This window comes from Pinus tabuliformis, chromosome 8 (assembly GCF_031772625.1).
Source record: "Pinus tabuliformis cultivar Carrire ecotype Pingquan chromosome 8, CPIR1, whole genome shotgun sequence".
NCBI lineage: Eukaryota > Viridiplantae > Streptophyta > Pinopsida > Pinales > Pinaceae > Pinus > Pinus tabuliformis.
The window spans coordinates 1,578,388,578-1,578,416,397 of NC_142294.1; the positions used below are offsets into that span (position 1 = coordinate 1,578,388,578).

A 27,820-nucleotide genomic window follows, 5' to 3' on the forward strand; every position below is an offset into this window, starting at 1 on the left:
ATGGAGAGGACGCTACTAAATGTAGCAATTGGAGTAGAACTTGGGCCTGAGATCACGAAGGTTGAAAAGTTAGCTGGCAATGAAGATGAGGAGGAAACTGTGATAAAAACTCCAGTGATTTTTAGGACTCTAAGCAATAATGATATTTGATCAGACAAATTCAAATAAAAGAAGAGGGTGAGAAGCAGAGTTCCGGGTTGGCAATCCAAAATTTTAGAGTAGATAAGAATGGCACTTTTGAAGAGAAAGAGCCACCCACAACAATCCTGGGAATTGCAATTAAAATTTTTAACTATTGTTATACAGTGTTATGGGGTTTAACCGTAAGTTTTGCTGGGTGAAACCCACGAGATGGAGGTTCAAACCTTATTGAGTATATGGCCTGTTGTGTCTTGGTTAGCAGAGTAGGCGACCCTTGAGTGGACGTCTTGGCTCTTGTTGAGGCATAAGTTAATTGCTATTGTGTGCGGCTTGCAGGCTGTTGCACCTAGCCTAGGTTTATAGTGGCAGCCAGTTGGATTTGATCCTGGGCCTGTTCAGGATAAGTCACATCAATTATCGATTATCCTAGATTAAAAAAAAGATAACTATTGTTTTAGGAGGTTTAAAAAAAATAAAAATTAATGCTTTTGTTTTTTAATATTTTATTTGATCTCGGCTCTTGTTGAGGCATAAGTTAATCGCTATTGTCTGCTGCTTGTAAGCTGTTGCACCTAGCCTAGGTTGCCTAGGTTTACAGTGGCAGCCAGTTGGATTTGATCCTTGGCCTCTTCAGGATAACTCTCACCAGTTACTGATTATCTTAGATTAAAAATAAAATAAAATAAAATAAAATAATTTAACTGTTGTTTTACGAGGTTTAAAAAAAATAAAAATTAATGTTTTTATTTTTTAATATTTTATTTGATTTTTCTTTGAATATATATATATTTTAAAAAAATTTAAAAATCTGTTATATATATATATATATATATATATATATTTTTGTTGTTGTTGTTGTTGTTGTTAAAAATTAGGTTTTTTTTAAAATTATTATTTTGCATAGTAATGATGATTTTCAAAATTATCCTAAAAAAATGTTGCAATTTTAATGTTTTGGGTTTTAAACTTTTAAGTTATTTTATGTTAAGATTTTTTTAATTTGTTTGTTAAGTGGTATGAGTTTATTAGAGATTACATCATGTTTGATCTATGATTTGAGAAACCGCAACCCAGGGGTATCTAAGCCCTCATAATCTCTTGGGGATCACACCCCAGGCCTAGGACACACCAACCCTTATAATCACTGGATTTTTGCTGACAGGGTTTTGAACCAGTTACCTTCACATCACACAGTGACTTAACAATGCACCCCATCACCGTCTATTCTACGCTTGGTGGGCCTTAGGTTAATATTTTAAACGAGTTATAATTTAAACTGAAAAAAATAAAAAACTCTTATAGAATTGTTCTTTGATTTAGGTGTTGAGTTTTAAGTTTTTTTTTGTAATCATGATATTTGGTTTCTAATGCCATGTTTGAAAATGTTGGAACTTTAACCTTAAAAAAATTGTTAAGCAACCTCTATTCTATTCTAGGCCTGGTGGGCCTTAGGTTAATATTTTAAACGAGTTATAATTTAAACTTAAAAAAAAAAAAAAACTCCTATAGAATCGTTCTTTGATTTAGGTGTTAAGTTTTAAGTTATTTTTTGTAATCATGATATTTGGTTTCTAATACCATGTTTGAAAATGTTGGAACTTTAACCTTAAAAAAATTGTGAAGCAACATCACCACTTTTCAATTTGGGGTGTTTTTTCATGTTTAATATGCAAAAATATGGGGTTTTTTATTGTTTCTAGAATTCTCATTTTGAGGTCACTATTCTCGTTAAATTTGCAACCTTTTTAAAATAAAGATGCATAAATCAATGCAATAAAATAATATAAAATAAAATTTGCTAACAATATTGATTTTATTAATGAATTAGAATTGGATGTAGTTCCACTTGATGTATGTGGAGTGGTGTTTGGTAGTTTTTATATGTAAATGTGAGATGCACTCTTCATGTGGAAAGCCAACAAATATTGCCTCATGAAAGATGGAAAATCCTTCATTATCAATGCACATAAGGACAAATCAAAAATTTTGTTACTAGGTGCTAACCAAGCCAAAAATTTGATTAATTCTAACAAGAAGAATGTTTTACTATTTTTAAGAGAAACTTAATTTGTAGAATAGTCAATGAGAGCAAATGTATCTTTGGAGTGGTGCACTAAGGAATAGAGACAACAACTAGAAGAGTTGCTATACGCATACAAGGGAGTGTTTCAGAAGCCAAAAGGGCTAGCACCCAAAGGAGAAGTGGAGCATGAGATCCAACTAGTGCCAAACTCCCAATTACCAAATATCAAGTTGTATAGGCAGTGCATTCTAGAAATAAATAAGGTGAAGAAACAATGCTAGCAATTGTTGGATTAGGGTGTTACTTGACCAAGTACTTCACCATGTGGGTCACCCATCATAATCGTGTCAAAGAAGGATCAAACTTGGTGAACGTGCATTAATTATATTGTTAAACAAAATTATGCTAAAAAATAAGTACCTCCTACCTAGAATTTATGACTTGTTGGATTAGGTGTAGCAAAGAAAATACTTCACCAAACTGGATTTAAAATTAGGGTATCATCAGGCGCGGGCCAAAGAAGAAGATACCTAGAAGATTGACTTCAAAACTAGACAAGGAACTTTGTATGAATGATTAGTCATGCCATTTGATCTATGCAATGCACCAACTACGTTCATGAAATTAATGAATGATATATTGCATCCATATCTAGATTCATTTGTTAATGTTTATTTAGATGATATACTGGTATATAGTGCTACCTGGGAGGGGCACATCTCACATTTGATTCAGGTGTTAGAGACATTGAAGAAGCACTAATTGTTGGCAAATCTCAAGAAGTGTGATTTTGCAGGGTAGTCTTTGGTATTTAGGCTATGTACGTGATTGGTGGAGGGGAGTGCAAGATAAACCATGCCAAGGTGGAGGCCATCATGAAGTGCTTAGTGCCTACCAATGTTTTTGAGGTCAAGATTTTCATTGGAGAAACATAGTACATGAAGAAATTCATAGGGCTCATTTTCAACAGTATCCACATCACTTCATGTCATAAAAACGAGTGGCAAGAGTTTCTAGTGGGGGAAGGGACAACAAAATGCCTTTGAGGAGTTGAAGAAGAAAATTAGTCAAGCATTGTTTTGCACCTTACCAAACTTGCAGTAGCCCTTCAAAATGGATATGGATGCGAGTGGGTATGTTATGATAGTGATCTTGATGCAGGGAGAAAAGCTAGTATGTTAACAATATAAGTGTTTCATAGGGAAATTATCAACTACCCAACCCACAATTAGGAGCTCTATGTTTTGATACAAGATGTCAAGAAGTGTGTAATGTCACCAAATTTTGGATTACTAGGCGAGGTGGTTAGGAGGGTTTTCCAGAGCTTGTATCAGCCTGGTCATATGAGCATGATTACTCCATTGGTGGGCACAGAGGGTTTTAGAGGCTTTTTATGGGTCTAACTGGGGTCACTTACCATATTTCATCATCAAGATCAATTCTGCACGATTTGCTCTTGGTTCCATTGCGTTCCAACGATTTCTGTAAAATGACGTTAATAACAAACATATTTTAATTATTTATGCTTAAGGTGTTGTTTCAGGCTGATTACTTGGAGAAACACCTTAATGTAATAGCTCCTTGGAATCAAGGTGAAAAGATCTACATGATAGAATGATAAAAATGGGCTTGGGGTGGCCAGTGCGCCCACACAGGTGAATTAATCATTTTTCGATATTAAAAGTGACTTTAATTAGCTTATAAAAGTCACTTTACTAAATAAATAAAAGAAAAATATTTTTAAATATTTAATTGGAGGGAAAAAGGGAAAGTGAAGGTGAAAAGACAACCTGAACTCCTTGTTGTATACAAACCCTAGAAATGGAAACATATCGTTATACTGATATGACCATCTATGCATGAAAAAAGATTCTGGAACTAGGGAGAGGAGCGCGGGAGGTTGCGGGAGACTAGGGCGGAAAGCTTATGCGCAAGGGTTTCTCCATGAACGGGAGCAGAGGAGGGAGCTCCACTCCCTCCTTCAGAGAGGTAGTGGCTAACAAGGGCAAGACACCCCTGGATTCAGGCATAGGTAACTCGACGACAAAAGAAGCAAACAGGGACAAGGAAACATTGACCAACAAAGAGAAGAAAAATGATGGTACAAAAGACAAGAAGGAAAATGACAAAAAACAGGGAACAACAAACAAGAACCAAAAGGGACCATGCAAGCCCAAAGCTGATATCACGCCCAGAGTAATCTTAAATAACCCAGAGCTGCAGGTCCATAGGGAGCACATGCAGACTTATGCTATCATATGAAAATTCATGGGACTATGGCCCACCAAAAAGGTGCTACAAACATGGATAAGAAACCACTGGAAGCCTAAAGGAAGCATTGATCTTCATCTAGGATCTAAGGGTTTTTTCACTGTAGTGTTTGCAAACATTGAGGAAAAAGATAGAGTGTTTGAAGGTGGGCCCTACTTCTTTGCAGCAGCAGGGCTCTATATGCGGTTGTGGATGATGAACTTCGTGCCGGAGAGGGAAACCTTTACCTTCGTCCCGGTTGGGTAAGACTCTATTCGCTACCTCTGGATTATTGGCAAATAGAATCACTTACAACTATAGGCAATAAATTAGGGAGGTATGTCAAAACTTCTGAATCCATAAGAAGGGAAAAATATACCTCCTTTGCCAGGCTTTGTGTAGAGATGGACCTATCGGGAGCACTTCTGGATGAGGTGATATTGGAGGTTTATGATGAGGAATGGGTGCAGACAGTTGACTACGAGCATATTCCTTTTAGATGTCGAAAATGTCATGAACATGGGCACCTTCTTAGACACTGCCCTCTCAGTAAGATAGAGAAAAAAAACAATCCCAACACAATGAAAGAAACAGAGGGCTTTCACAAAGTATCTCATAAAGGGAGAAATGGCAAAAAAGGGCCAAAACAACACCAAAGCGGAGAGAAAAAAGTGAGGCCAAACCAGTTCCAAGTTCTTGAAGAGGAGGAAGATACAACAGTTGAAAATCAAGTAATGAAGGATGGATATGTTAAGCAGGACAAGGGAGAAGAACAAGATCAAGAAAAGGTAAAGGAAAAGCATAAAGAGATCATGATGAGTGAATCAAAGATGGATATGGATCAGGAAATGACTTAGAGCGAGATGGAAATGGAGGACAATGAGTTGCAAGAGATTCTTGACAGAGAAAACCTAGATCTAGAAGGGTTCTTGAGTAAGGGAACGACGGGAAGGGTAGAATCTCTACCACAAGAAGAATGCAATCGAATAAGGCAGTTATTCTTATGGAAAACTTAGGCAAAGAACTTAGGCGAAGATTACAACATGGAAAAACAAGCCAACCATGGAATAAAAGCAGTAAAATCGACTCCAGGATTAGCTCCAAAAATCCCGGGGAAAAAAAGGGGCAGAAAAAAGCAGAACGAGCTACTAATGGAATGTGGAAAGCTCATGATAGACTCAGGTAAGATGAAAGATCTAACCAGTTACTCCTTTACCAATCTGTAATTATGAAGTTTACAACTTGGAACATCAGAGGTCTAGGAAGCAAAAGAAAGCAGAGAATATTGAATAATAGAATGAAGCAGGTAGCTCCGGATATAATCTTTGTCCAAGAAATGAAATGCTCTGTTCAAAAGATAAGACAAATACATAGCAAATGGCTCAGCATATATGAGTTCATAGAAGTCAAAGCAAAAAATAATTCAGGAGGTATCCTTATCCTCTGGAATCCCCAAAAAATAGGTATTATTGATGCGGAAGCATCAAGGAATTATTTATCAGTTGTTATTAAGCCTATAGGTGACAAGAACGCTTATCTAGTAACGAATGTTTATGGCCCTCAAAGGTTAGATGACAAAATCAGGTTTATTGATTCTTTAGTAGACCTCCGAAATAGATTTGCAGGGCTACCGTGGGTTATAGGAGGAGATTTCAACATGATTAGATCTCTCTCGGAAAAAAAGGGGGTACAAGAGCACTAAATAAAGATTCCTCAGCTTTCCAATGTTTTTATGAAAACATGAAGCTGGTGGACATTGAAACAAACAATGGCCTTTGTACATGGAACAACAAAAGAGGAGGAGATTCTCAGGTAGCTTCCAAGCTGGACAGATTCATGATCTCTGAAGAGCTCATGCTCCTAGACAAGGAAATAATAGCAGATATTCTTCCTTTTGGAGGCTCAGATCACTGGCCAATTCAGATGGAGATCATGGGCATTGGCACCCCAAGAAACAAACCGTTTAGGTTTGAAAATATATGGCTATCACACCCAGATTTCTACAGCAATATTGAAAAATGGTGGGCTGAAGACCTGCAAATTCAGGGATCTTCTATGTTCCTGCTGCATAAAAGACTAAAGCACATTAAGCAGAGGCTAAAGGAATGGAACCAGAAGGAATTTGGTAATATTTTCACAAGTAAAAAAATTGTAGAAAACAAAATTCTGGAGCTCAATCAAGATTTGATCAGGAATGGCTTTGATAAAGACAAAAATGAGCTAGCAGAGAAACACCAACAAGAGTGGGAAATGCAGTGCAAACTGATGAGCCCCAATTTTTGGTAACAATTTGGGCTCATTTGGCCTACTTACCTTGCTCAACCCTTCATCTTTTATCACTTATGCATTCATTTCTTAGTATATTCGTGTTATTTGTAGGAAGAAGGGCAGGCATTATGTCTATGTGGCTAATACATGATGATTTCAGGTTTTTTGGCATTAAAGGGAGCAAAGACCACGCAGAAGGAGACAAGGAGACAACAAAGGTGGCATTGCAGGTTTATAGGGAGGTTGTCTACAGCCTTAAATGACCTCCCTCGTGATCTCCACCCTAACTCCGAGCTCCAACAGCTTTCCCCACCGAGCTTAAAGGCAGCCAACGGATTCTACAGGAACAACAGTTTACAGCAGTTTACTTTTAGTTGGACAGCCGAGCTCCACTAATTGAGGAAGCCAGCTTGATCCTCATCATGTATAAATATTAAGGCCGTAGCCTTTGATAGGAGCTTTTTGAACTTTTGAACTACTGTTGCAATTTCTAAGCACGAGCTACAGCTCGGTTTTTGCTCTTTGTAAGCCAGTTTTGGCATGTTGTTAGACTCATGATTATTTAATAAAGGCAGGCAGCTTTGGATTCAATTCTGAGTTTTTAAGGGAGCTATAGCTCTCAGGTTAGGGCCCAACCTGAGAGCAATAGACCTCCTTTTCCTTGTATTGTTACTTGTCTTTCCTTTCAGCACTTTATTCCTCTGTTTTGACATGCATTTGGAAATTACAGTCTGCTGATTCGATTTCTTTTATGTGATTGAGTAGGATTAGTTTACGGTTCAAGCGCTTTTAGTTGCTTAGATTATAGTAGGAGGATCAGCATTCATTAGAGCTCCAAGAAAAGGTTGACAGTGCACTCACTGCCATCTCTGTTTAGAGATTGGGGGTGTAGACCGTACCAACCACCAAAAAAACGCAGTCTTATACTTTCATTCAAGCTGCAACACAGTCATTTCAATTGTAGATCCATCCATGCATTCTGATCTTGAACAGTACTTCTTCATTCCAACTCCATGCACGATTTTTCTCTGAAGTTTACATTGCTGTTCGTTGAGTTAATAACACAGTTAGGATAGGTTGATGAATTCTCGGTTTTGTGCAGATTTGTTTCCTTTACATTGCGTTGCATCACTCTGTTATCTTCTTCTTCTTCTCAACCGCGCCTAAAGCCGCCTACCCAACCTCTGTTCAACTCGTTTGCTTTCCAACCCTTCTACTGTTCACGTAGCTCCATCTTTTTGGACTTTTCATTGCTTCCACCCTTCTATCCACCAACCAACTATACCCACTCTTTCCTCATCTCATATCTCTGTTCCTGAGCCATCATAAGCTCCCTTTCCATCCTACCTATCCACCCAAAACTCCAACCACAGAACATCCTGTAGAAGTTAGCAGACTTCCTGTAGAAATCCCGAGCTTCCTGTAGGATCCCCTGCAGACATCCTGTAGAAACCTGTAACCTCAGTTGCCAAGCATCTGAATGTTGTGGACTTCTGTGGAACGATGTTAGGGATCCCCTGGAACCTCTCCTAGCCCTCCTGACCTTTCCCAAGCTTTCTTTCCCTTCGAACTACCCCTGCACAGTCAAACCCTAATAAGAAACAAAATCATAATAACTCAAACCACTTAAGCAAAAATATAAAAACAATGTTCTTTTCAGTAGAAGTAGTTTAAATTCATGCATCTCATATCACTAGAAGTAATGGCATCATTTCTAGAAGTTTGCACTCCCACCATTGCATCATAGAGATTAGACTAGTCAGATTAGGGTTTACTAGGGTTTCCATGTTTTGTTGGCTTTCAGTTCATTATTGCAAAGTAGGTTAATTTCCTTTGAGATAGCCTTCGTCCATCATTTAGAAAGCTTCTTCTGAGAACATATAGAAGTTGGCTTGAGCCCTAGCGGACTTGTGCCAGCTGACCAAGTGACAGCTGCGACAAGAGCTAGTACTTGTGCATACAGCACCGTCGCTTCCAAGTTTGTTACGAACTACCGGGTTGATAAAATTAGAGATAGGAAGCTCCAGGAGTTGTAGCATTATTGCTACAATACTGGAGCCCACCATCTTTTTGGCGCCGTTGCCGGGGAAGCGTCAGAGTATTAGTAATTGTTGCTTTTCTTCTATTTTCTTACTCTTGCCTTCTGCTAAGTAGTTTATTTCATTTCCATTCTGCAAAAGTAGCATAGACATTTCCTGCTTTCATAGATTAGCATTTCTCGCTTTCATAGATTAGCATTTCAATTCTGCAATTTCATTTCTGCAAGCGTAGATTAGCCTTTCATTTCTGCAAGCGTAGATTAGCCTTTCAATTCTGCAAGCGTAGACTAGCATTTCCATTCCTGCGATTTCATTTGAGCAAAGTAGATTAGTTCTTTCCTGCTTTCAATTTGATTCTGCATCTTTATTTCAGTAAGATAGTTAGTTGTAGATCAATCTGTTTCAGTTTTGCAGGTACCAAAGAAAAACAAAAGCAATAAAAAAAAGTCTTTCCATTTCATGCCTCGTAGGAACCGAGATAAAACAGGCAAATTCTTACCCAACACCCCCACCACATCACTGAGTCACCCTTCTCTCTTCTTAGGTGACAGTGATCCAGAAGAACCTATAGGTGAACCTCCTGAGATATACGAAGATCCTATAGCAGAAGAAGAATTAGAAACCATCCCATCTGAAGCTATGGCTGACAATAGAAGAGAAGATGAGAGAATAGAAGGTGCCTTCCCCATCCGAGAGACCAATGGAGAGATGAAAATGAAGAACATTAGTCCCTCCGCTCTACCTCACTTCCATGGACTGACTACTGAAGATCCTGATACCTTCCTGTTTGAGTTTGCTGTCCTTTGTAGAACCTATGACTATACTGAAGATGAGCAGAAGCTGAAACTCTTTCCTTCCACTCTTAAGGATGCAGCATTGCGCTGGTTCATGGGCTTACCTGGGAATAGTATCACTACTTGGGCTCAGATGCAGCGAGCTTTCAATACCAAGTACCGGGACTACTGTAGGTCTAAGGAAACCAAGGGAGAAATCTTTCGGATGACCATGGGAAATGATGAGTCCTTAGAGGATTATGAGGAGAGGTTCCAACTTAGCTATAAGCGGGCTAGGTGCACACTTGACCCTGAATCCCTCAAGTTGGTCCTGCTCCGAGGAGTCCCTGAAGACCTCTTAGATACCCTTCACATGTTAGCTGGGGGGGATATTTACCAACTGCCTTATGAGGACATCAAGACTGTGTTTAGAAACCACTCCAGGGCAGCTCGGAAACGAGGTAGAGGAAACCTCCTCTCAGCTGGTGTCCCTTTCTCCAAACATGAGTTTGCAAATCAATTGGAAGATCTTAAGAGTGAGGTGAGACAGACCATTGCCATGCAACTGGACACATTCAGGATCCAGCAGAAGAAGGAAGAAGCTGAGAGAGCCTTGGCTATCTTTTGCCCTAGATGTACAAGGAGACACCCTAAGAACGAATGCCCATTGCATTCGGTTGAAGTGTGTTTCGTTTGTGAGGAGGACCATCCCACAAACCAATGTCCAACCTTACCTGGATTTAAAGCCATGTACCAAGGGACAGAAGCTCCCACTGAACCTCTCTATTTCCTCAACCAAAGAAGGCCACAAGGACCTAGACCTTACCAGTAGGGGATGCAAGGGGCACCTCAAGCTTATTACAACCCCAACCAATCGACTCCTATGCCTTCCTGGGGTCCCCCTGCTCATCCTTCTTGGTCTATGCCTCCTCCATGGTCTTACCCACCTCAGTACCCTACTCAACCCACTACTCATTCCTATCACTCACATGCCCAGCCACAGCCTCAGTGGAATGCACCTCAGTCGGGGTGGAGGCCCCAGTACAACACTCCTCCTGCCATTTTGCCTCCACCACCAGTTCAACCTCAACCATTACCTCCTGCTCCTCCAAGGCAACCTCAAATACCTGCTCAACCGAACCCGAACCCCAACAATAGACAGGCCCAGCAGGTATACACTGGGGAAACATCATGCCCTACTTATGCTGTGGAGATCCAGGAGATCAATCTTCGATCTGGAAAGACTCTTCCAGATCGCCAACCTCCTCCCCCAGAGGATGAGGAAGATAAACAGGAAAGTGAACCAAAGGCTATTCCACCCTTTCCTGAGAGACTAACAGCCACCACACAACCCAACCCAGAGGAGGATGAGCTCCTGGGTGAGCTCAAGCAGTGGTGTGTGAAAATACCACTTCTCCAAGCCATCAAGGATGTGCCAATATACAACAAACTGGTTAAGGAAAAGTGTTTCAAACACCCAGGCAGGCGAAAGAGAGATGCTTCAACCATCAATGTCTTAGGACAACTGTCTGACCTTATGTTAGGACAAGTCATCTGCCCAAAGTATCTAGATCCTGGGAGTCCTGTAGTAGATGTCCACATCAATGGCATCATCATACCTCACACTTTGATTGATTTGGGGGCTGCCATTAATGTGATGACCAGGGATACCATGCTCAAACTCAATCTTCAGGGTTCCTTGAGGAAGACCTCGACAGTACTGCAACTAGCAGATCGCTCCACTGTGACTCCTGAAGGGATTGTGGAGGATGTCTTGGTCTCTGTCGACTCTTGGGAATACCCTGCAGATTTCTTGGTTCTGCAACCCAAGGCAAAGCTTACTGGATATCCTCTCATTTTGGGAAGGCCTTGGTTAGCCACTGCAGATGCTTACATAAGTTGTCGTGCAGGAAACATGACCATCAAAAATGGTCCTATGTCCAAGCAGCTAGTCCTATATCCTCCTGCCCAACCTTCCTTAGAGCATGACTTACCACTTTGGTTGGAGGAAGGAGAAGAGGATGAAGTGTACTCAGCACCTCTGTGCACCCTAGATACCACTAGAAGAGACCCCCCAACCGAGGATGACTTGATCGAGACCTTGATCCAGAATCCACCTTCCAGTGCACTATCCTTAGAGAAATTGGTGGAGGATGCCCAAGCCAGCACCTTAGTGGATCTTTGTACCACCAACCCTGTTACTCCCAGAGTCAAGAATGTGGAGTTCGGCCCTGAGAGAACGTTAAAGATCAGCTCCTCCCTATCTCCTCCCTAGGAAAAGGAGCTGTGTAGCCTGTTGGCGAGTCACCTAGATGCTTTTGCTTGGAGCTATAAGGAGATGAAAGGAGTCCATCCCTCGGTCTGTACCCATCACATATACATCAAAGAGGGTTGTAAACCGGTTAGGCAACCTCAGAGGAGAATGAATCCAGCCCTTAAGGACATTGTCAAGGAAGAATTGCAAAAACTGTTGGATGCCGGATTCATTTACCCCATCTCAGATAGTGAATGGGTGTCCCCTCTGGTGTTGGTTCCCAAGAAGAATGGGAAGTGGAGAATCTGTGTGGACTACCGAGAACTGAACAAAGCTACCAAGAAAGACCATTTCCCTCTACCTTTCATAGATCAAGTGTTGGATGGACTGGCAGGAAAGAAGTTCTTCTCTTTCCTGGATGGGTTTAGCGGGTACAACCAAATCCAAATCAGCCCGGAAGACCAAGATAAGACCACCTTCACTTGTCCTTGGGGTACCTTTGCCTACCGAGTTCTTCCCTTTGGGCTATGCAATGCTCCTGCTACCTTCCAGAGAGCTGTCTTAAGCATCTTCTCGGAGCTGGTCCATGATGCAGTGGAAATCTATATGGATGACTTCACTCCTTATGGGGCCAACTTCCAAGAAGCATTGTCCAATCTGGGAAAAGTCCTAACCAAATGCATTGAGATGAACCTGTCCCTTAGTCCTGAAAAATGTGAATTCCTGATGACTGAAGGGACCGTGCTAGGCCATACCATTTCTTGCCAAGGGTTACAGGTGGATCCTAACAAAATTGCTCTCATCAAGAAGGTTCCACCTCCTCAAAAGGTAAGGGATGTTTGGAGTTTCTTAGGATTAGCAGGGTATTACCGGAGATTCATTAAAGACTTCAGCAAGCTAGCCTCACCATTGTTTGGTCTGTTGGCAAAAGATGTGGAGTTTAAATGGACTGACGATTGTCAGAGGGCTTTGAATGAATTAAAGGACAAGTTGGTGTCAGCCCCAATCTTGAGAGGTCCAAACTGGGCCCTACCTTTCCACATCCACACTGATGCCTCGAACAAAGCCATAGGTGCAGCTTTAGGACAAGTTGAACAAAAACTTCCATATGCCATTTACTTTGTTAGTAAAAACTTGTCCAAAGCTGAGCTGAATTACACTGTAACTGAGAAAGAGTTTTTGGCTGTGATCCATGCACTGAACAAGTTCCGACACTATATCACTGGCTATCAAACATTTGTACATCAGACCATGCTGCAATTAGATATTTAATGAATAAACCAGATGTGAATGCTCGTATTATTAGATGGTTACTTTTGTTGCAGCAGTTTGATTTGACCATTGTTGACAAATCAGGTAAAGAAAATGTTGTTGCTGACTTTTTATCTAGATTGGATTTGTCTGCAGATGAGGATGGGACAGTGGATGACCAGATGCCCGATGAACATCTGTTTGCTATCTCAGCACTCTCTCCATGGTTTGCTGATATAGCAAACTACCTTGTTTCAGCACAGTTCCCTCCGCACCTATCTTCAAGAGAGAAGAGCAGAATCATCAGAAAAAGTGCCTCATTTACTTGGATCGGGGGCAATCTGTTCAAGCTTGGCCCCGATCAGATCTTAAGGCGTTGTGTAAGGGAGGAGGAAGTCTTTGATATCCTCCTCACCTGTCATGATGGGCCTTGTGGAGGACATTTTGCAGCAAAGAGGACTGCCTTCAAAATCCTGCAGGTAGGCTACTATTGGCCCACACTTCATCAAGATGTCAGAAGATATATCAGCCAATGTGACCGATGCGAAAGAATGGGGAAACCGACTCCAAGGGATGAGATGCCTCTCCAACCTCAAGTGACTCTTGAGCCATTTGAGAAGTGGGGTATGGACTTTGTGGGTCCAATCAACCCTCCTTCGAGGCAAAAGTCTTACATCATTGTGTGTACTAACTACCTGACAAAGTGGGCAGAGACTAAAGCAATCAAAGCAGCAACAGAAGAGAAGGTGGCCGAGTTCTTAAGAGAAAACATCTTCTACAAGTTTGGCTACCCAAGAGAGCTGGTCACCGATCAAGGGAGCCAATTCACATCCAACCTAGTTGAAGACCTACTAGCTCATCACAAGATCAAGCATAGGACTTCCACCCCCTATCACCCTCAAGCAAATGGGCAGGTGGAAGTCACCAATAGAGCATTAGAAGGGATCTTGACTAAGGTGGTGAGCAGCAGCAGAAAGGACTGGGCAGATCGCCTGGTTGAGGCCACATGGGCTTACAACACTACCTGGAAGACCACCACCGGCTTCACACCTTATGAGCTGCTCTATGGGAAGAAAGCTTTGCTGTCCATTGAATTTGAATACAACACTTTGAGGATGGCAGTTCAGCTAGACCTAGATCTCAGCCATGCACAACAAGAAAGATTATTGCAGCTGAATGGACTGGACGAGCACCGAATGCAGGCCCTCCTTCACTCGGAAGTGGTTCAACTTCAGAGAAAGGTGTGGCATGACCAACACCTCAATGACAAGCAATTCCAGCCGGGAGATTGGGCCTTGTTGTATGACTCCAGATACAAAGATTTCAAGGGAAAGCTGAGAACCAGATGGCTAGGACCATATGCAGTGGAAAAATGTCATGACAATGGATCTGTTCTTATTCAAACCATTGATGAGGAAGCCATCCCCATGCTTGTCAATGGGCATCGCTTGAAGATCTACAGGAAGCCTCTCTTAAGACAAGAGTTCATGAAAACTATGGAGAAATCAGTGATGGTCATAGAGAAGGGTTCTGCCTCTGCTTTGGGCATACCCTGAAAGATTTAAAAAAAAAAAGAAAAAAAAATAATAAAAATCCTTGGGTGAAAACCTCTCTGAGGCGCCCAAGGCAGGTGGTAGGGGTGAAAACCTCATTGAGGCGCCCCTATTGTCTTTCCAAAAAAAAAAAAAGAGATTCGAAAAGATCCTTGAGCGAAAACCTCTCTGAGGCGCTTAAGGCAGATGGCAAGGGTGAAAACCTCATTGAGGCGCCCCTGTTATCTTTCAAAAAAAAAAAAAAAAGAAAAAAAAGAAAAAAAACAATAAGCAAAAAAGACAAGGACAACAAGTTCATAATGTAAAATTGCATGCAGGTTGCAGGTGTTCTATGGAGGAGAGGAAGCCTCTCAACTCAAAGCCAAGGATCCTTATCATGCTGTCAGGAGACCTCACCAGCACCTCCTCCAAGAATACTCATTTTCTCCAAGGTATGTGCACAATTTCATCACGGCTTGAGTCTTCTACAGGAAGATGCAGATTTTCTACAGGAAGGTGCAGACTTTCTACAGGAACACAAACTTTCTACAGGAAGCTCTGTATTTCTACAGGAAACTTCCTGTAGAAGTTCAGGACGGCCCAGAATTCATTCTATGAGGAGATCTAATGACTAAGGATCGGTTTGGACGCATGCAAGCTACTGTTGTCACCCTTGCACACTGCTGTCACCTCGTCCTACCACCCTTGTCGACATGCAACGAAGTTACCTGCACCAGCAAAGCAGATCGTTGAGTTATCAAAGAGAAAGCAATTTTTAAGATAAAAAAATGCTGAGATGCCATACCATATCCATCCCAGCCATCCACGAGCTCAGGAAGCGTGATCGTGAGGCCAAATCCTTCGTCGTGCAGCATGCACCCGAGGAGGAAGAACTGTTACAAGACATCCTGCGGGAGTCCTGTAACAGTTAAGCCCGCTAGAGTGTACACCAATCACAGCGCTGGCCATATGCAATGAAAACGCGGGCGCATGCAGCCACAGCATCCAATCCATCGTCGGCAGCCTGTAAACATGAACCTCCGGGCCTGCGCAAATTCATCAGCGGCAACCGAATCCACTCATCATCGTCCAAAAACCGAAAAATCGTGTTGCGGCCGCACAGGTAAGTGTCTCGACCCTTTCTTCCGTCAGATTGCATGAATTTTACTTTGAATTGTTTGCAAAGTGTGAAGAGAATGGGTTGAGCGGCTGTATGGCCAGTTGACTGGCCACGTCGACCAGTTAATGGTCTAGTCGGATGTTTGGGTGGCGGCCATGACAAAAGGAATGGGCAGCACACACGTGAGAGCAATCCCGTCGGGAAAAACGGATTTAGCAGAAGAGACGGCGGCGGATCTGCGGGGGGATGATGCGGCAGTAAGTGAACTCGCAGGCAAATGATGGGACGACGTCATCCAACGGTCCGGCGGGGACAGCTCACCCCCGTGCCACGGATTCCGCCGATTCAAATCTAATCGGCTAGATCGCCCCATGCATTTATCATTCACCGTTTGGAACGCGAGTGATCATCTGGATCCCTCTGCAGTTCGATACGCCGAGCCTTTGGCTATCAGAACGCCTGTGAAGCAACACCGAGAGCGCAGACCAACTGCAGTCTTTCCCAGAAATCGCGCGCTGCTCCTACAGGAAAGCTGTTTCTACAGGAAGGCGGGTTCCTCACGTCAAAAGGTGGCAGATAAAAAGGTAAACCTGAACTCTCCATGCAATTGGCTTTTGAAGGTGGCAGAATCGTCGTCTACAGTCTGGTCGTAGAAAATTGTTGCAATTATCGTCTGCTGTGCATAAACTGTCGTTCTACAGGATGTCAGGGTAATTAAGCTGTGTTAAGGTCCTCAGAGATAAGCTTCGTGGATTATGTGCATGACAGAAGCGTAATTCTACGCTCTGTCTCAGTAGACCAAATTTCTTCCACGTTCGCCACCTCTAGTAAAGCAACAGTTTTTATCATGCCGGGTGGGTTTATTAGACGGGAACCCACTGATTCAACAAAGTTAAGGGAAAATCTGGAGGTGGTGGAGCTCTTCACACGAGCACAATGGATATCCTTTTGTGACAAATTGCAGGGTTATGACGACGAAGTGGCAGAAGAATTTTTGCAGGCTCTGAGGCCGAAATTCAAAACATTGGCCACCGTGAACTTCAGGGGCCTAAGCCTCAAGCTCACCCCGCAATATATCAGCCGAATTACTGAACTTCCAATGGGTTTGCCCTGGGATAAGGAAGAAAGGAAGTTGAGCCAACAGGCCAAGAAAGAATTCTTTCCCCCAAAGGAGGAATTCTCGGAAGACAAAAATGGGGTGCGTAGAACCAGTTTGCTGCCACCATGGAATGAAGTTAGCTGCAAATCATGAAGTATATAACCTGTGAAGGCCGTTTTAGCATTGTGTACGGGTATCACTTTCGGTTGCTCACTGAATTAAGGCACCAGATTGATCTTCCTGTAGAAAACAAACTGAGCATCCCTTATTTCCTGCTACAGTCTCTAATTGAGTGTGCCACAAAGTTAAAAGAAGGCATAACCGACCAGGTAGCCCACCATGGATTGATCAAACTTCTCGTGGAGGATGCACTTCATTCATATAAGGTTCCCCTCTCATGGGAAGCATTCAGAAATTTGACAAGAGATGGAGACATAAGGATGTTGACTGAAGAAAGTGGTTCCTCCAGCAGTGAGGAAAAAGAATCAGTGGCCGCGGGAAAGAAAGAAACAGGCCAGAAGACCCCGACCACAGTGCAGAAGAAAGAACAAAGGAGGAAGCACGAGAAAAAGGATGCTGAGGAAAAAGGTGACACACCCATCTTGTCAGCAAGAGAGAAAAGGTTGCAAGGCAGAACAGACAAAGCTGAGAAGGTCCACATCAGCAAAAGTACCTCATCAGCACCCGCAACCAAACCAAAAAGCAAAACTCATGCAGCAAAGCGAGCCAAGGTGACGACACCTGTGTCTACAGGAAAGTAGAAATAGGCTTCTACAGGAAGCCCTGAAAAAGTGAAGCCCAAGGAGAAGAAGGCGGACATTCTAGCAAGGGAGGCAGCAACTGTGCTGGCCGCCCTCAGCACGCCACCTAAGCCAAAAGAGAAGAGAAAGAGGGAGACCCCTCTATACTTTAAAGCTCGAAGAAGTGTTAGGATAAAAATGGGCAAGCCATAGCCTCCGTCCAGCAGCCCGATTATTATTGAAGATGCCCCTACATCGCCCAAGGAAACGTCCCCCTCGAGGATATCAGTCACCTATGAGAGGGGGAGCCCAAAGAAAACTACGTGGCAAGAAAAGTTAGACCTGTTGACTGAAAAAGCTCGGCTACAGGAGGCTGAAAATGTTCTACAGGAAACTCTGGCCTGGCTACAGGAAACAGAGAAGATGGAAGGAGAAGGACCCTCATCACCACCAAGGGAGGGTGAGGTAGAGCCACCTGAAGAGGCTGAAAAAGAACATATACCAGAGCCCAGCCCTCAGCCTAGTCTGAGTTCATACTACACCTTTTTAGAGGCGGGCAAAATTATACCTCAAAAATTTACTGTGCCACTATTTTTTGCATTAGAGGAAGAAAGAGTCCGTACACACACGTGGATGAAGATTGCCAAGTCAAAGGGTGTGGCGGACATAGGCCATTTACAAGAGAAACTCAAGGAGGCCAGGAGTGAATTAGCCATGGCTAAACATGTGGCCAATTGTCAAAGAGTGTACCTACAGGAAGAAAACCAGAAGCTAAGATTGCAGCTACAGGAGCTGAGGGCAGGGACAGGTACATCCTCCAAGGACACCACAGAAGAATAGCAAGGAAAAAAGGAACTGACCACCGGTCTTGAGGAGCCAATGACACCTCTACAGGAAGCAGAACAGCAAGCACAAATTGAAGTGCAAGCTCTAAAAGAACAGCTGCAGCAAAAAGAAGCACAATTGGCCTGCATGGCCAGTTGGGCCATGGAGGCAATACAGTGCAGACAACCTGCAAAATCCTATGGTTTGTACTTGAAAGACCAATGGCTGCAGTTCCAAATAAATACCTTGGCACAAAGAGGTATTTCTCAGATCCAAGACCCACAACAATTTTCTGAATTGTGCAGTACTAGTTCGTCCGAGGATAAGGCTAAATTAGCGGAGTTCTACCTCCACAATTTGGCCTTGCCTAATGTAGTTTCCTGGGATCCCAATACTGCCTTGGGTGATATGCAATTGATGGCGTTTGCTTCATGGTTGAACCATGAGGATCAAAGAGCAGCAGAAGCAAAATCGGTCATGAACCGAGAATTGAACGAGCCATTGTTCATTCGAGCAGAACTAGAGGATCCAGTTGCACTCATCTCAGCACACCAACAATTGTCTACTGATCCTACAGCTTCATTAAGATATATGGATCAACAGGCCCAAGCCATAGCTCATTTTGAAGACATGGAAAGACTGTTAGGAGAAAATGCTGCCCAAGCATGCACACGCAGGTGGAATACATTGGCACACAGTTTGAAAATCCGAGAGTACCATACCCCAACTCGGATGAGGGAAGCTTTGGTAAGGGTAGACCTTTACAAGAAATCCATGCAAAGCCTCCAGGCCAGCTGGATTGGCCTTAAACTCAGCCCACCACTGCTGCTAGGATTGACTGAAGGCAGCACAGAGAAGGATGACAGTGAACAATGGGAAGAGGTGGACAGGAAAGCTGGGTTTCATATCAACAAGGAGGACACTACCACAGAGGCTTGAGATGTAAGGGTAGCAGTAAAAGCAATGAAGGATGAAGATTTGGACTAAGTTGCTCAAGGATGAGCAAATATTTTAGCTGGGGGGTGATGATGAGCCCCAATTTTTGGTAACAATTTGGGCTCATTTGGCCTACTTACCTTGCTCAACCCTTCATCTTTTATCACTTATGCATTCATTTCTTAGTATATTCGTGTTATTTGTAGGAAGAAGGGCAGGCATTATGTCTATGTGGCTAATACATGATGATTTCAGTTTTTTTGGCATTAAAGGAGCAAAGACCACGCAGAAGGAGACAAGGAGACAACAAAGGTGGCATTGCAGGTTTATAGGGAGGTTGTCTACAGCCTTAAATGACCTCCCTCGTGATCTCCACCCTAACTCCGAGCTCCAACAGCTTTCCCCACCGAGCTTAAAGGCAGCCAATGGATTCTACAGGAACAACAGTTTACAGCAGTTTACTTTTAGTTGGACAGCCGAGCTCCACTAATTGAGGAAGCCAGCTTGATCCTCATCATGTATAAATATTAAGGCCGTAGCCTTTGATAGGAGCTTTTTGAACTTTTGAACTACTGTTGCAATATCTAAGCACGAACTACAGCTCGGTTTTTGCTCTTTGTAAGCCAGTTTTGGCATGTTGTTAGACTCATGATTATTTAATAGAGGCAGACAGCTTTGGATTCAATTCTGAGTTTTTAAGGGAGCTATAGCTCTTAGGTTAGGGCCCAACCTGAGAGCAATAGACCTCCTTTTCCTTGTATTGTTACTTGTCTTTCCTTTCAGCACTTTATTCCTCTGTTTTGACATGCATTTGGAAATTACAGTCTGCTGATTTGATTTCTTTTATGTGATTGAGTAGGATTAGTTTACGGTTCAAGCGCTTTTAGTTGCTTAGATTATAGTAGGAGGATCAACATTCATTAGAGCTCCAAGAAAAGGTTGACAGTGCACTCACTGCCATCTCTGTTTAGAGATTGGGGGTGTAGACCGTACCAACCACAAAAAAAACACAGTCTTATACTTTCATTCAAGCTGCAACACATTCATTTCAATTGTAGATCCATCCATGCATTCTGATCTTGAACAATACTTCTTCATTCCAACTCCATGCACGATTTTTCTCTGAAGTTTACATTGCTGTTCGTTGAGTTAATAACACAGTTAGGATAGGTTGATGAATTCTCGGTTTTGTGCAGATTTGTTTCCTTTACACTGCGTTGCATCACTCTGTTATCTTCTTCTTCTTCTCAACCACGCCTAAAGCCGCCTACCCAACCTCTGTTCAGCTCGTTTGCTTTCCAACCCTTCTATTGTTCACATAGCTCCATCTTTTTGGACTTTTCATTGCTTCCACCCTTCTATCCACCAACCAACTGTACCCACTCTTTCCTCATCTCATATCTCTGTCCCTGAGCCATCATAAGCTCCCTTTCCATCCTACCTATCCACCCATACAACTTCTCCACTCCTCCATTACCCAAAACTCCAACCACAGAACATCCTGTAGAAGTTAGCAGACTTCCTGTAGAAATCCCGAGCTTCCTGTAGGATCCCCTGCAGACATCCTGTAGAAACCTGTAACCTTGGTTGCCAATTATCTGAATGTTGTGGACTTCTGTGGAACGATGTTAGGGATCCCCTGGAACCTCTCCTAGCCCTCCTGACCTTTCCCAAGCTTTCTTTCCCTTCGAACTACCCCTGCACAGTCAAACCCTAATAAGAAACAAAATCATAATAACTCCAACCACTTAAGCAAAAATGTAAAAACAATGTTCTTTTCAGTAGAAGTAGTTTAAATTCATGCATCTCATATCACTAGAAGTAATGGCATCATTTCTAGAAGTTTGCACTCCCACCATTGCATCATAGAGATTAGACTAGTCAGATTAGGGTTTACTAGGGTTTCCATGTTTTGTTGGCTTTCAGTTCATTATTGCAAAGTAGGTTAATTTCCTTTGAGATAGCCTTCGTCCATCATTTAGAAAGCTTCTTTTGAGAACATATAGAAGTTGGCTTGAGCCCTAGCGGACTTGTGCCAGCTGACCAAGTGACAGTTGCGACAAGAGCTAGTACTTGTGCATACAGCACCGTCGCTTCCAAGTTTGTTACGAACTACCGGGTTGATAAAATTAGAGATAGGAAGCTCCAGGAGTTGTAGCATTATTGCTACAATACTGGAGCCCACCACAAACAAGAGGAAATTTTTTGGAAACAAAATCTAGGGTTTTATGGCTAAAAGAAGGAGAACGTAACACCAAATTTTTTCACAGAGCTACCATTGCGAAAAGAACTCACAACAGAATCTCTTTGATCAAGGATGAAAATGGCCAAATTCATCATTCCCATGAGGAGATAGATGCGTAAAGCATTTTAGGGACATTGCCAAAGAAAACGTCTCAGAAAGAGAACCTTTCATCAAGGACATAACTAAACATATACCTAAACTAGTCTCCAGAGAGGATAACTATAATCTCAATAGACCTATAACTGAAAAGGAGATCAGTGAGGTCCTCAAGGAAATGCAAAATGGCAAGGCACCAGGGCCGGATGGTTTTAATGTGGATTTCTTTAAAATCTGCTGGACTATCGTTAAAAGGGACATAGTGGAGATTGTGGAAGACTCCAGAAGGAACAAGACCATCTTGAAAGCTCTCAATACATCTCTTATTGCCCTTATTCCGAAACAAGACAATGCTCAAACTCCAGAGAGATAGAGGCCCATCGCCTTATGCGATGTTGTCTACAAGATAATTTCCAAAGTGGTGGCTAACAGACTCAAACCCCTGCTCCCTAGGCTTATCTCCGGGGAACAAACAGGGTACGTAGAAGGAAGGAAAATTCTGGACAACATAATTAAAGCTCACGAGGTGGTTCACTCATTAATATGCAACAAGAGAGCAGGCATGATCATGCAACTGAACATAGCCAAAGCTTATGACAAAGTAAATTGGATATACATCAAAAAAGTGCTCACAGCGTTTGGTTTTGATCATAATTGGGTCAGATGGGTCATGGCCCTGGTGACCTCTTCCAGCTTTTCAATTTTGGTAAATGGCTCTCCTTCTGAACTTTTTCTCCCTTCCAGGGGTCTTAGACAGGGAGATCCGCTATCTCCTTTTCTCTTCGTCCTCATGATGGAAGGGCTGGGGTGATCTATCAAACATGCAAGAGAAACAAGAAGAATTCAAGGATTCCAACTTTCGGAGAATGGGCAGGTTTTGACGCATCAACAGTTTGTGGATGATACCATGTTACAAGGAATTCCCACAGTTAAAGAAGCACAGGCCTACAAGCAAATTTTTAAGGTCTTTGCGCATGCTACAGGTATGGAAGTCAACCTTACCAAATCAAAAGTCTTTTTCTTTAACACTCATATCGCCATCCAGAGAAATATCTCCAGAATTTTAGGCTTTCAAAAAGAATTCCTTCCTTCTAAGTATTTGGGAGTTCGTCTTACAGCTACACCCCAACACAAGAGCATTTGGGATCCACTAGTTACTAAAATGCAAGACAAGGTCAGGAAATGGACAAACATATATCTAAATTTAGCGGGAAGACTAGTGCTTACTAAAGCAGTTCTCCAAGCTATCCCTATCTTTATGCTTTCAGTCCTCCCAACTCCATTAGGAGTCTTACAACACTTTCAGAATATTTAACGAGATTTTCTGTGGGGCAAAGATGAAACAAGGAAGAAATGGGATTTGTTCTCATGGGAAAAGATCTGCAAACCCAAAAACCAAGGAGGCCTGGGTTTGGACAATCCAGAGATTCTCAACAAGGCTCTAGGAGCAAAACTTTGGTGGAGGTGGGTTAAGGATCCTAAAGCTCAATGGGCAAGCATCTGGAAGGAAAAATATGCCAATGTCTGGCCAGCTTCTGATATAATACGCATGACAGGAACAGTGAAAGGCTCCCCCATATGGAATAAGGCTTGGGAGAATAGAGAAGTGGTTCAAAAAAATAGTTTCTGGGAAATCAGAGAGGGAGAACTGGCACTTTTCTGGGAGGACAAGTGGCAACAAGAACCTATTCTTCTAAGGGAAGAATTTGCAGGCCTCAAGCAAGAGACTGACAATCAAGGATTAGTTAAGGTGAAAGACTTTTGGGAAAATCCACAAAATGCAGAAAAGTGGAGAATTTGGAAAAAATAGAGAGCAGAGAGGATAGGACCCTCAACAGTAACGCTGAGTCCCTTAAGAGAATGCTGGATCAGAGAATAATTCTAGTAACTAAAGGGTAGGATCAACTGAGATGGGGCAACAACAAAGAGGGCAACTTCAACATCAAGGAAGCTAAAGGTCTTCTCCTTGATTCGGACCCACAAGCTCCAAATAATATTTGGCTGAAGCTTTGAAGCACAAAGGCTGGATGAAAATCAAACTCTTCATTTGGTTAGTTAACCACTGGAAAATCTTAACCTGGGACAACCTCAAAAAAAGGGGCATCTGGAGGGTCTTTGTGAAACCCAAGAGGAGACCATCGAGCATCTTCTCAACAACTGCATTTTCACAGACATGATTTGGGATTTCTTTACCAACATCTTCAAATAGTCTGATAGAGACAAAGATTGTATTGGTAATACCCTAAACAATTGGAGGAATAAGTTTTCTGATAATGAAGTTCTCAATTCTGTCTGGGATCTCTTGCCGGGTTTCATTATATGGAATGTGTGGAAAGAAAGGAACAAAAGAATATTCAAAGAGGTAAAGAATGACTCTATTAGCCTGGTGAAGCTGATTATAAAACAACTTAAGGAGACAGTTGGTACCACCGTTAGGAATCTCCCAAAAAATCCTCCCTCAGTCGAAGAGTTGAGAATCCTTCAGCTATTAGACATGCAGGGGCTCATTCCTCAAGACCTAGGCAGGAAAGCAAGATGGAGAGAGGCAACAGAGGAATTCTGGCATCCTCCCCCTGAAGGTTTTTTAAAGTACAATATAGATGGAGCTTCCAAAGGCAACCCAGGGGAGGCTGGCTTTGGGGGAGTTCTAAGGGATGAAATAGGTAAAATATTTACCCTCTTCCATGGATACCTAGGAAAAGCCACCAACAACATGGCATAATTAATGGATTTGGAACAATGCTTAGAATTTTTGATACAGAACAATTGTCAAAACGTCATAATAGAGGCAGATTCAGAGTTAGTCATCAACGCAACCAGGAGAATTAGTAATGGATCAGGGCCGGAAAAGGTCACAAAACATTGGAGGTTAACTTGGGTTCTCTAGAGAATTCAAGTTCATCTACAGAAACTTCGTACCCTCAAATTTATACATGTGAAAAGAAGAGCTAACAAGTTGGCAGACATTATTGCCAACCAAGGAGTAGATTGCAAGAATAGAGCAACCTTATGGAGGTGGGACACAATGGTGCAAAGCAACCTGAAAAGACTATGTCACAACCAGGCAAAGAAAGATATTGAAGTGTATAGAAGCAAAATAACAGAAACCAACTAGTGATGAATAGAGGTCAGAGGGTTTCTCAAGGTTGGACAAAAAGGTTAAGTAAGGACGATCTGCCAAGGTTAGCGATTAAGCTGACAGCGTGAAGGATTGTTCTCTAGGTTGGGCATCAAAGTTGCCTGGATCGAAGAATGAAACATCTCATACTGCAACAACACCTCAGGTTCCTTGCCTGTCGGCGGGCTCTTTGGCGGGTGTTTCCTTTTTCTTTTGGTTCCGGAAGTCAGGGCGCATCGTATGGCGTTCACTGTGGTCGCAAAACTGAAGTTTCTTGTCCAGAAATTGTTTACTGGCGGGGTAGTGGTATTCTGGCGATCGCATGCCACAAAGGTGGATTCCGGTTTTCCCATTTTGGTAGCGATCACATTCATTGGTTGACACATGGTGATGGGGTCGGTTGGAATACCACCACCCTCATCGCACACTATTGTCCGAGCTTGTTGGGGGTGCGATATGTTCCAAGACCGTCCGATCTTATGATGCGATGCGACAGCTGGGATGACTCATGTAGTTTGGTGTACGGGCTTGTTATTTGTCGTGCTACTTTCCATTATGAAGTTATCCGCTGCCTTTGGATAGGTTTAGTAGAGTCAATGGTTAAGATTAATGAGACAGGTTGTCTGCAGGTTGTATTCATCCTCTTATACGAGGTGTGTTTCTCTCGCAACAATTGTAATTAAAGCAGCTGGTTAGTTTTTTTGTTGGGAGTAGTCAGTCTTTATTACTCTTGGTGGGTCGCATTTGTTCTTTGTGGAATGCGCCTTTCCTTTTCCATCCTCAGTTTCTCGGGTGGGGTGTTAAGTGGCGTTGTTTTTTTTTCTGATTGGTTCTTCAGCTCTCTTTTGAGAGTTTTGGGGTTTTGTCGTTGGGATCGGGGCTAGTTCCTCTCACCCGTATTTAGTTTTTGCAGGCTTTCTCCTTGGTCCACACCTCATCGAGGATTGTTGTATTCTATGTATTTTAATTGATGATTAATGAAATAGAAGGTCCGACTCTTGCCTTAGCAAAAAAGAAGGTGAAAAGACAACCTTAAACTCATTAAATAAAGAAAATGATGAGACTCTCCTTATTCATGCATTGTGTGTGAGTTTGGAGAAAGAGCTATTGGAGAGAGTTTGAAGGAGACATTGAGGGTTTGGAACCATAGTTGCCATAGCAAACTTGTGTGTGAGTTTTGAGAAAGAGCTCTTGCAGAGAGTTTAAAAGAGAAATTGAGGGTTTGGAACCCTAGTTGTCATAACAAATTTCGATGTTGCAACAAAACACCCTAGTTTGAGATTTGCGAGTGAAATGACTCAAATTTCACTTTCAAAATACAAAGGAGAAAAAAGTTTTTCTAGAAATTGAATCTGAAAAGGCATTATTAGTTGAATCTTTGATTTATGGTTCTTCATTTACCATCTTTCAAGTTGAAGTTGAATATGTGGGAGCCAAAAGCCCAAGCTAAGGTTAAAGTAATTCATTGTTGGGGAGAAAGCACAAGTCCCTACCATTATGCTGATCGAATCTTGAGAATAGAGGCTGCATTGTTGTGAAAAAGAGACAAGGATGGTTTCTTGTCACTAATGACACAATTTCCTCTTTTTACAGTGGTCCAAGTTTCACATTGAAAGGCAGCTCGAGCATTTAGTGGGAGCCACTCATCCTTCTTGCTGTTGGACAAGATTATCTTGCTTTCTGGGATGTGTGTTAGTGGCTGGGTTGTGCGTGGTACTTGGAGGAGCTCAAACACAGTTAGAGTCAAGACATATCCTTTCCTAGCTGAGAGTGAGGCTGAATATATTATTCCACTAAGCTCGAGTCTTTATTTTCTTGCTGGCCGTGGGTTCTGAAGGTTACAATAATGGGTGACAAGTCACTCTTAAATACTTTTCCATTGTTGTAGATTCATTCTGGGCTACGTGCTACCCCAAATACTAGTTTGCATGGGATTCCAAGGCTATCACTAAGTGTGGAACTGCATATTAATTCATTGGCCAATGTACACTTTAAACTGCTGCTGGAACAATGCTTCAAAGGAAGTGTTATTGAAGTCTGTACATTTACTAAATCGCTGCCACTAACAATCAGGTCCTATACTTCTTATTTGTTCACTGTGTATACGGATTTAAAGGAGAACATTTATCTTATGGGTTATGTTGTTATGTATCATTAATGGGTTAGTTTCTAAATTGATATAAGATATGTATGTTTGATATTTTGGAATTGTTGGTACATATGAAGCATTAAATGTATTATCCAACAAATAAAAACTACAGTGTAACACTTACAACAAAGTGTAGACAACATGTTTGAAGAAATTGGTCACTGAAAACTCAAACCAAAACTCAGAATTTTTTAAGAAAAACCAGCAGTGTTAAGAAAACTCAAACCAAAACTCGGCAGCACGCTTGAAGACCTGGGCGGCTGAAATTTGGGGCCACCATTTGGCAAATATCCCCTTCGTGCAGACCTTCGTGAGGGGATGGTTCGCACTGAGATTCGCTCGTGCTGATCATACCAACTGGGTTCTATCCTCCTACTGGCACTTTGATCATGCCCCGGTACTCTTGAAGAGATGGACTCCATTATTTGACCCAGAGACAGAACAGATTGGCATCGGACCGGTATGGATTCGGCTTCCAGGGCTTCCACTTCATTACTGGTCAGAAGACATATTCAGGAGAATTGGCAATGCCATAGGCACATACATGAACTATGATAAATCCTATCAGCAGACGGGCATGATGGCCTATGCCAGGATTCTCATTAACCTGGACACAAGGGGAGGTCTGCTTGAATACATAACCATTCAGTGGAGAGATACAGAGCGCAAGCAGATTATAGATTACGAAGGCATCCCATATCGTTGCGCAGGTGCCATAAAGTGGGCCACTTATATAGGGACTGCCCACTCCTCAGAAAAGCGATGATGACTGACAAGGAAGATGCAGCCGATCAGCCTCAAGACAATCCCCCCAGGACGCAACCTGTTCAGCTCAATGGGGATCATGAGCGCACACAGAATGTGGAGGAACCTCGGAGCATCCCAGAGGCAGCCGATACTGCTATGGCTCCCACTGCTCCTCCTCCTACATCGCCAGCACCTGTGTAGCCACCGACTGAAC

At 42.4% G+C, this 27,820-nt stretch overlaps 1 protein-coding gene across 1 annotated transcript; it reads left to right on the plus strand.

Annotated features, from left to right (window-relative positions):
• LOC149242060 (uncharacterized) lies at positions 1 to 27,625 on the plus strand. The gene is made up of 2 exons (XM_089370752.1): positions 1 to 114; positions 27,164 to 27,625. The coding sequence occupies exons 1-2, from the start codon at positions 1 to 3 to the stop codon at positions 27,623 to 27,625; spliced, it is 576 nt and encodes a 191-aa protein (XP_089226878.1).
• The last annotated feature ends 195 nt before the right edge of the window (positions 27,626 to 27,820 follow it).

Excerpts from the sequence above, each read along its gene's own strand:
- LOC149242060 (XM_089370752.1), top strand. The coding sequence starts at position 1 with ATGGAGAGGACGCTACTAAATGTAGCAATTGGAGTAGAACTTGGGCCT. Across the intron at positions 115-27,163 it reads AAACTGTGATAAAAACTCCA|ACCTTCGTGAGGGGATGGTT; the intron begins GTGATTTTTAGG and ends CCCTTCGTGCAG.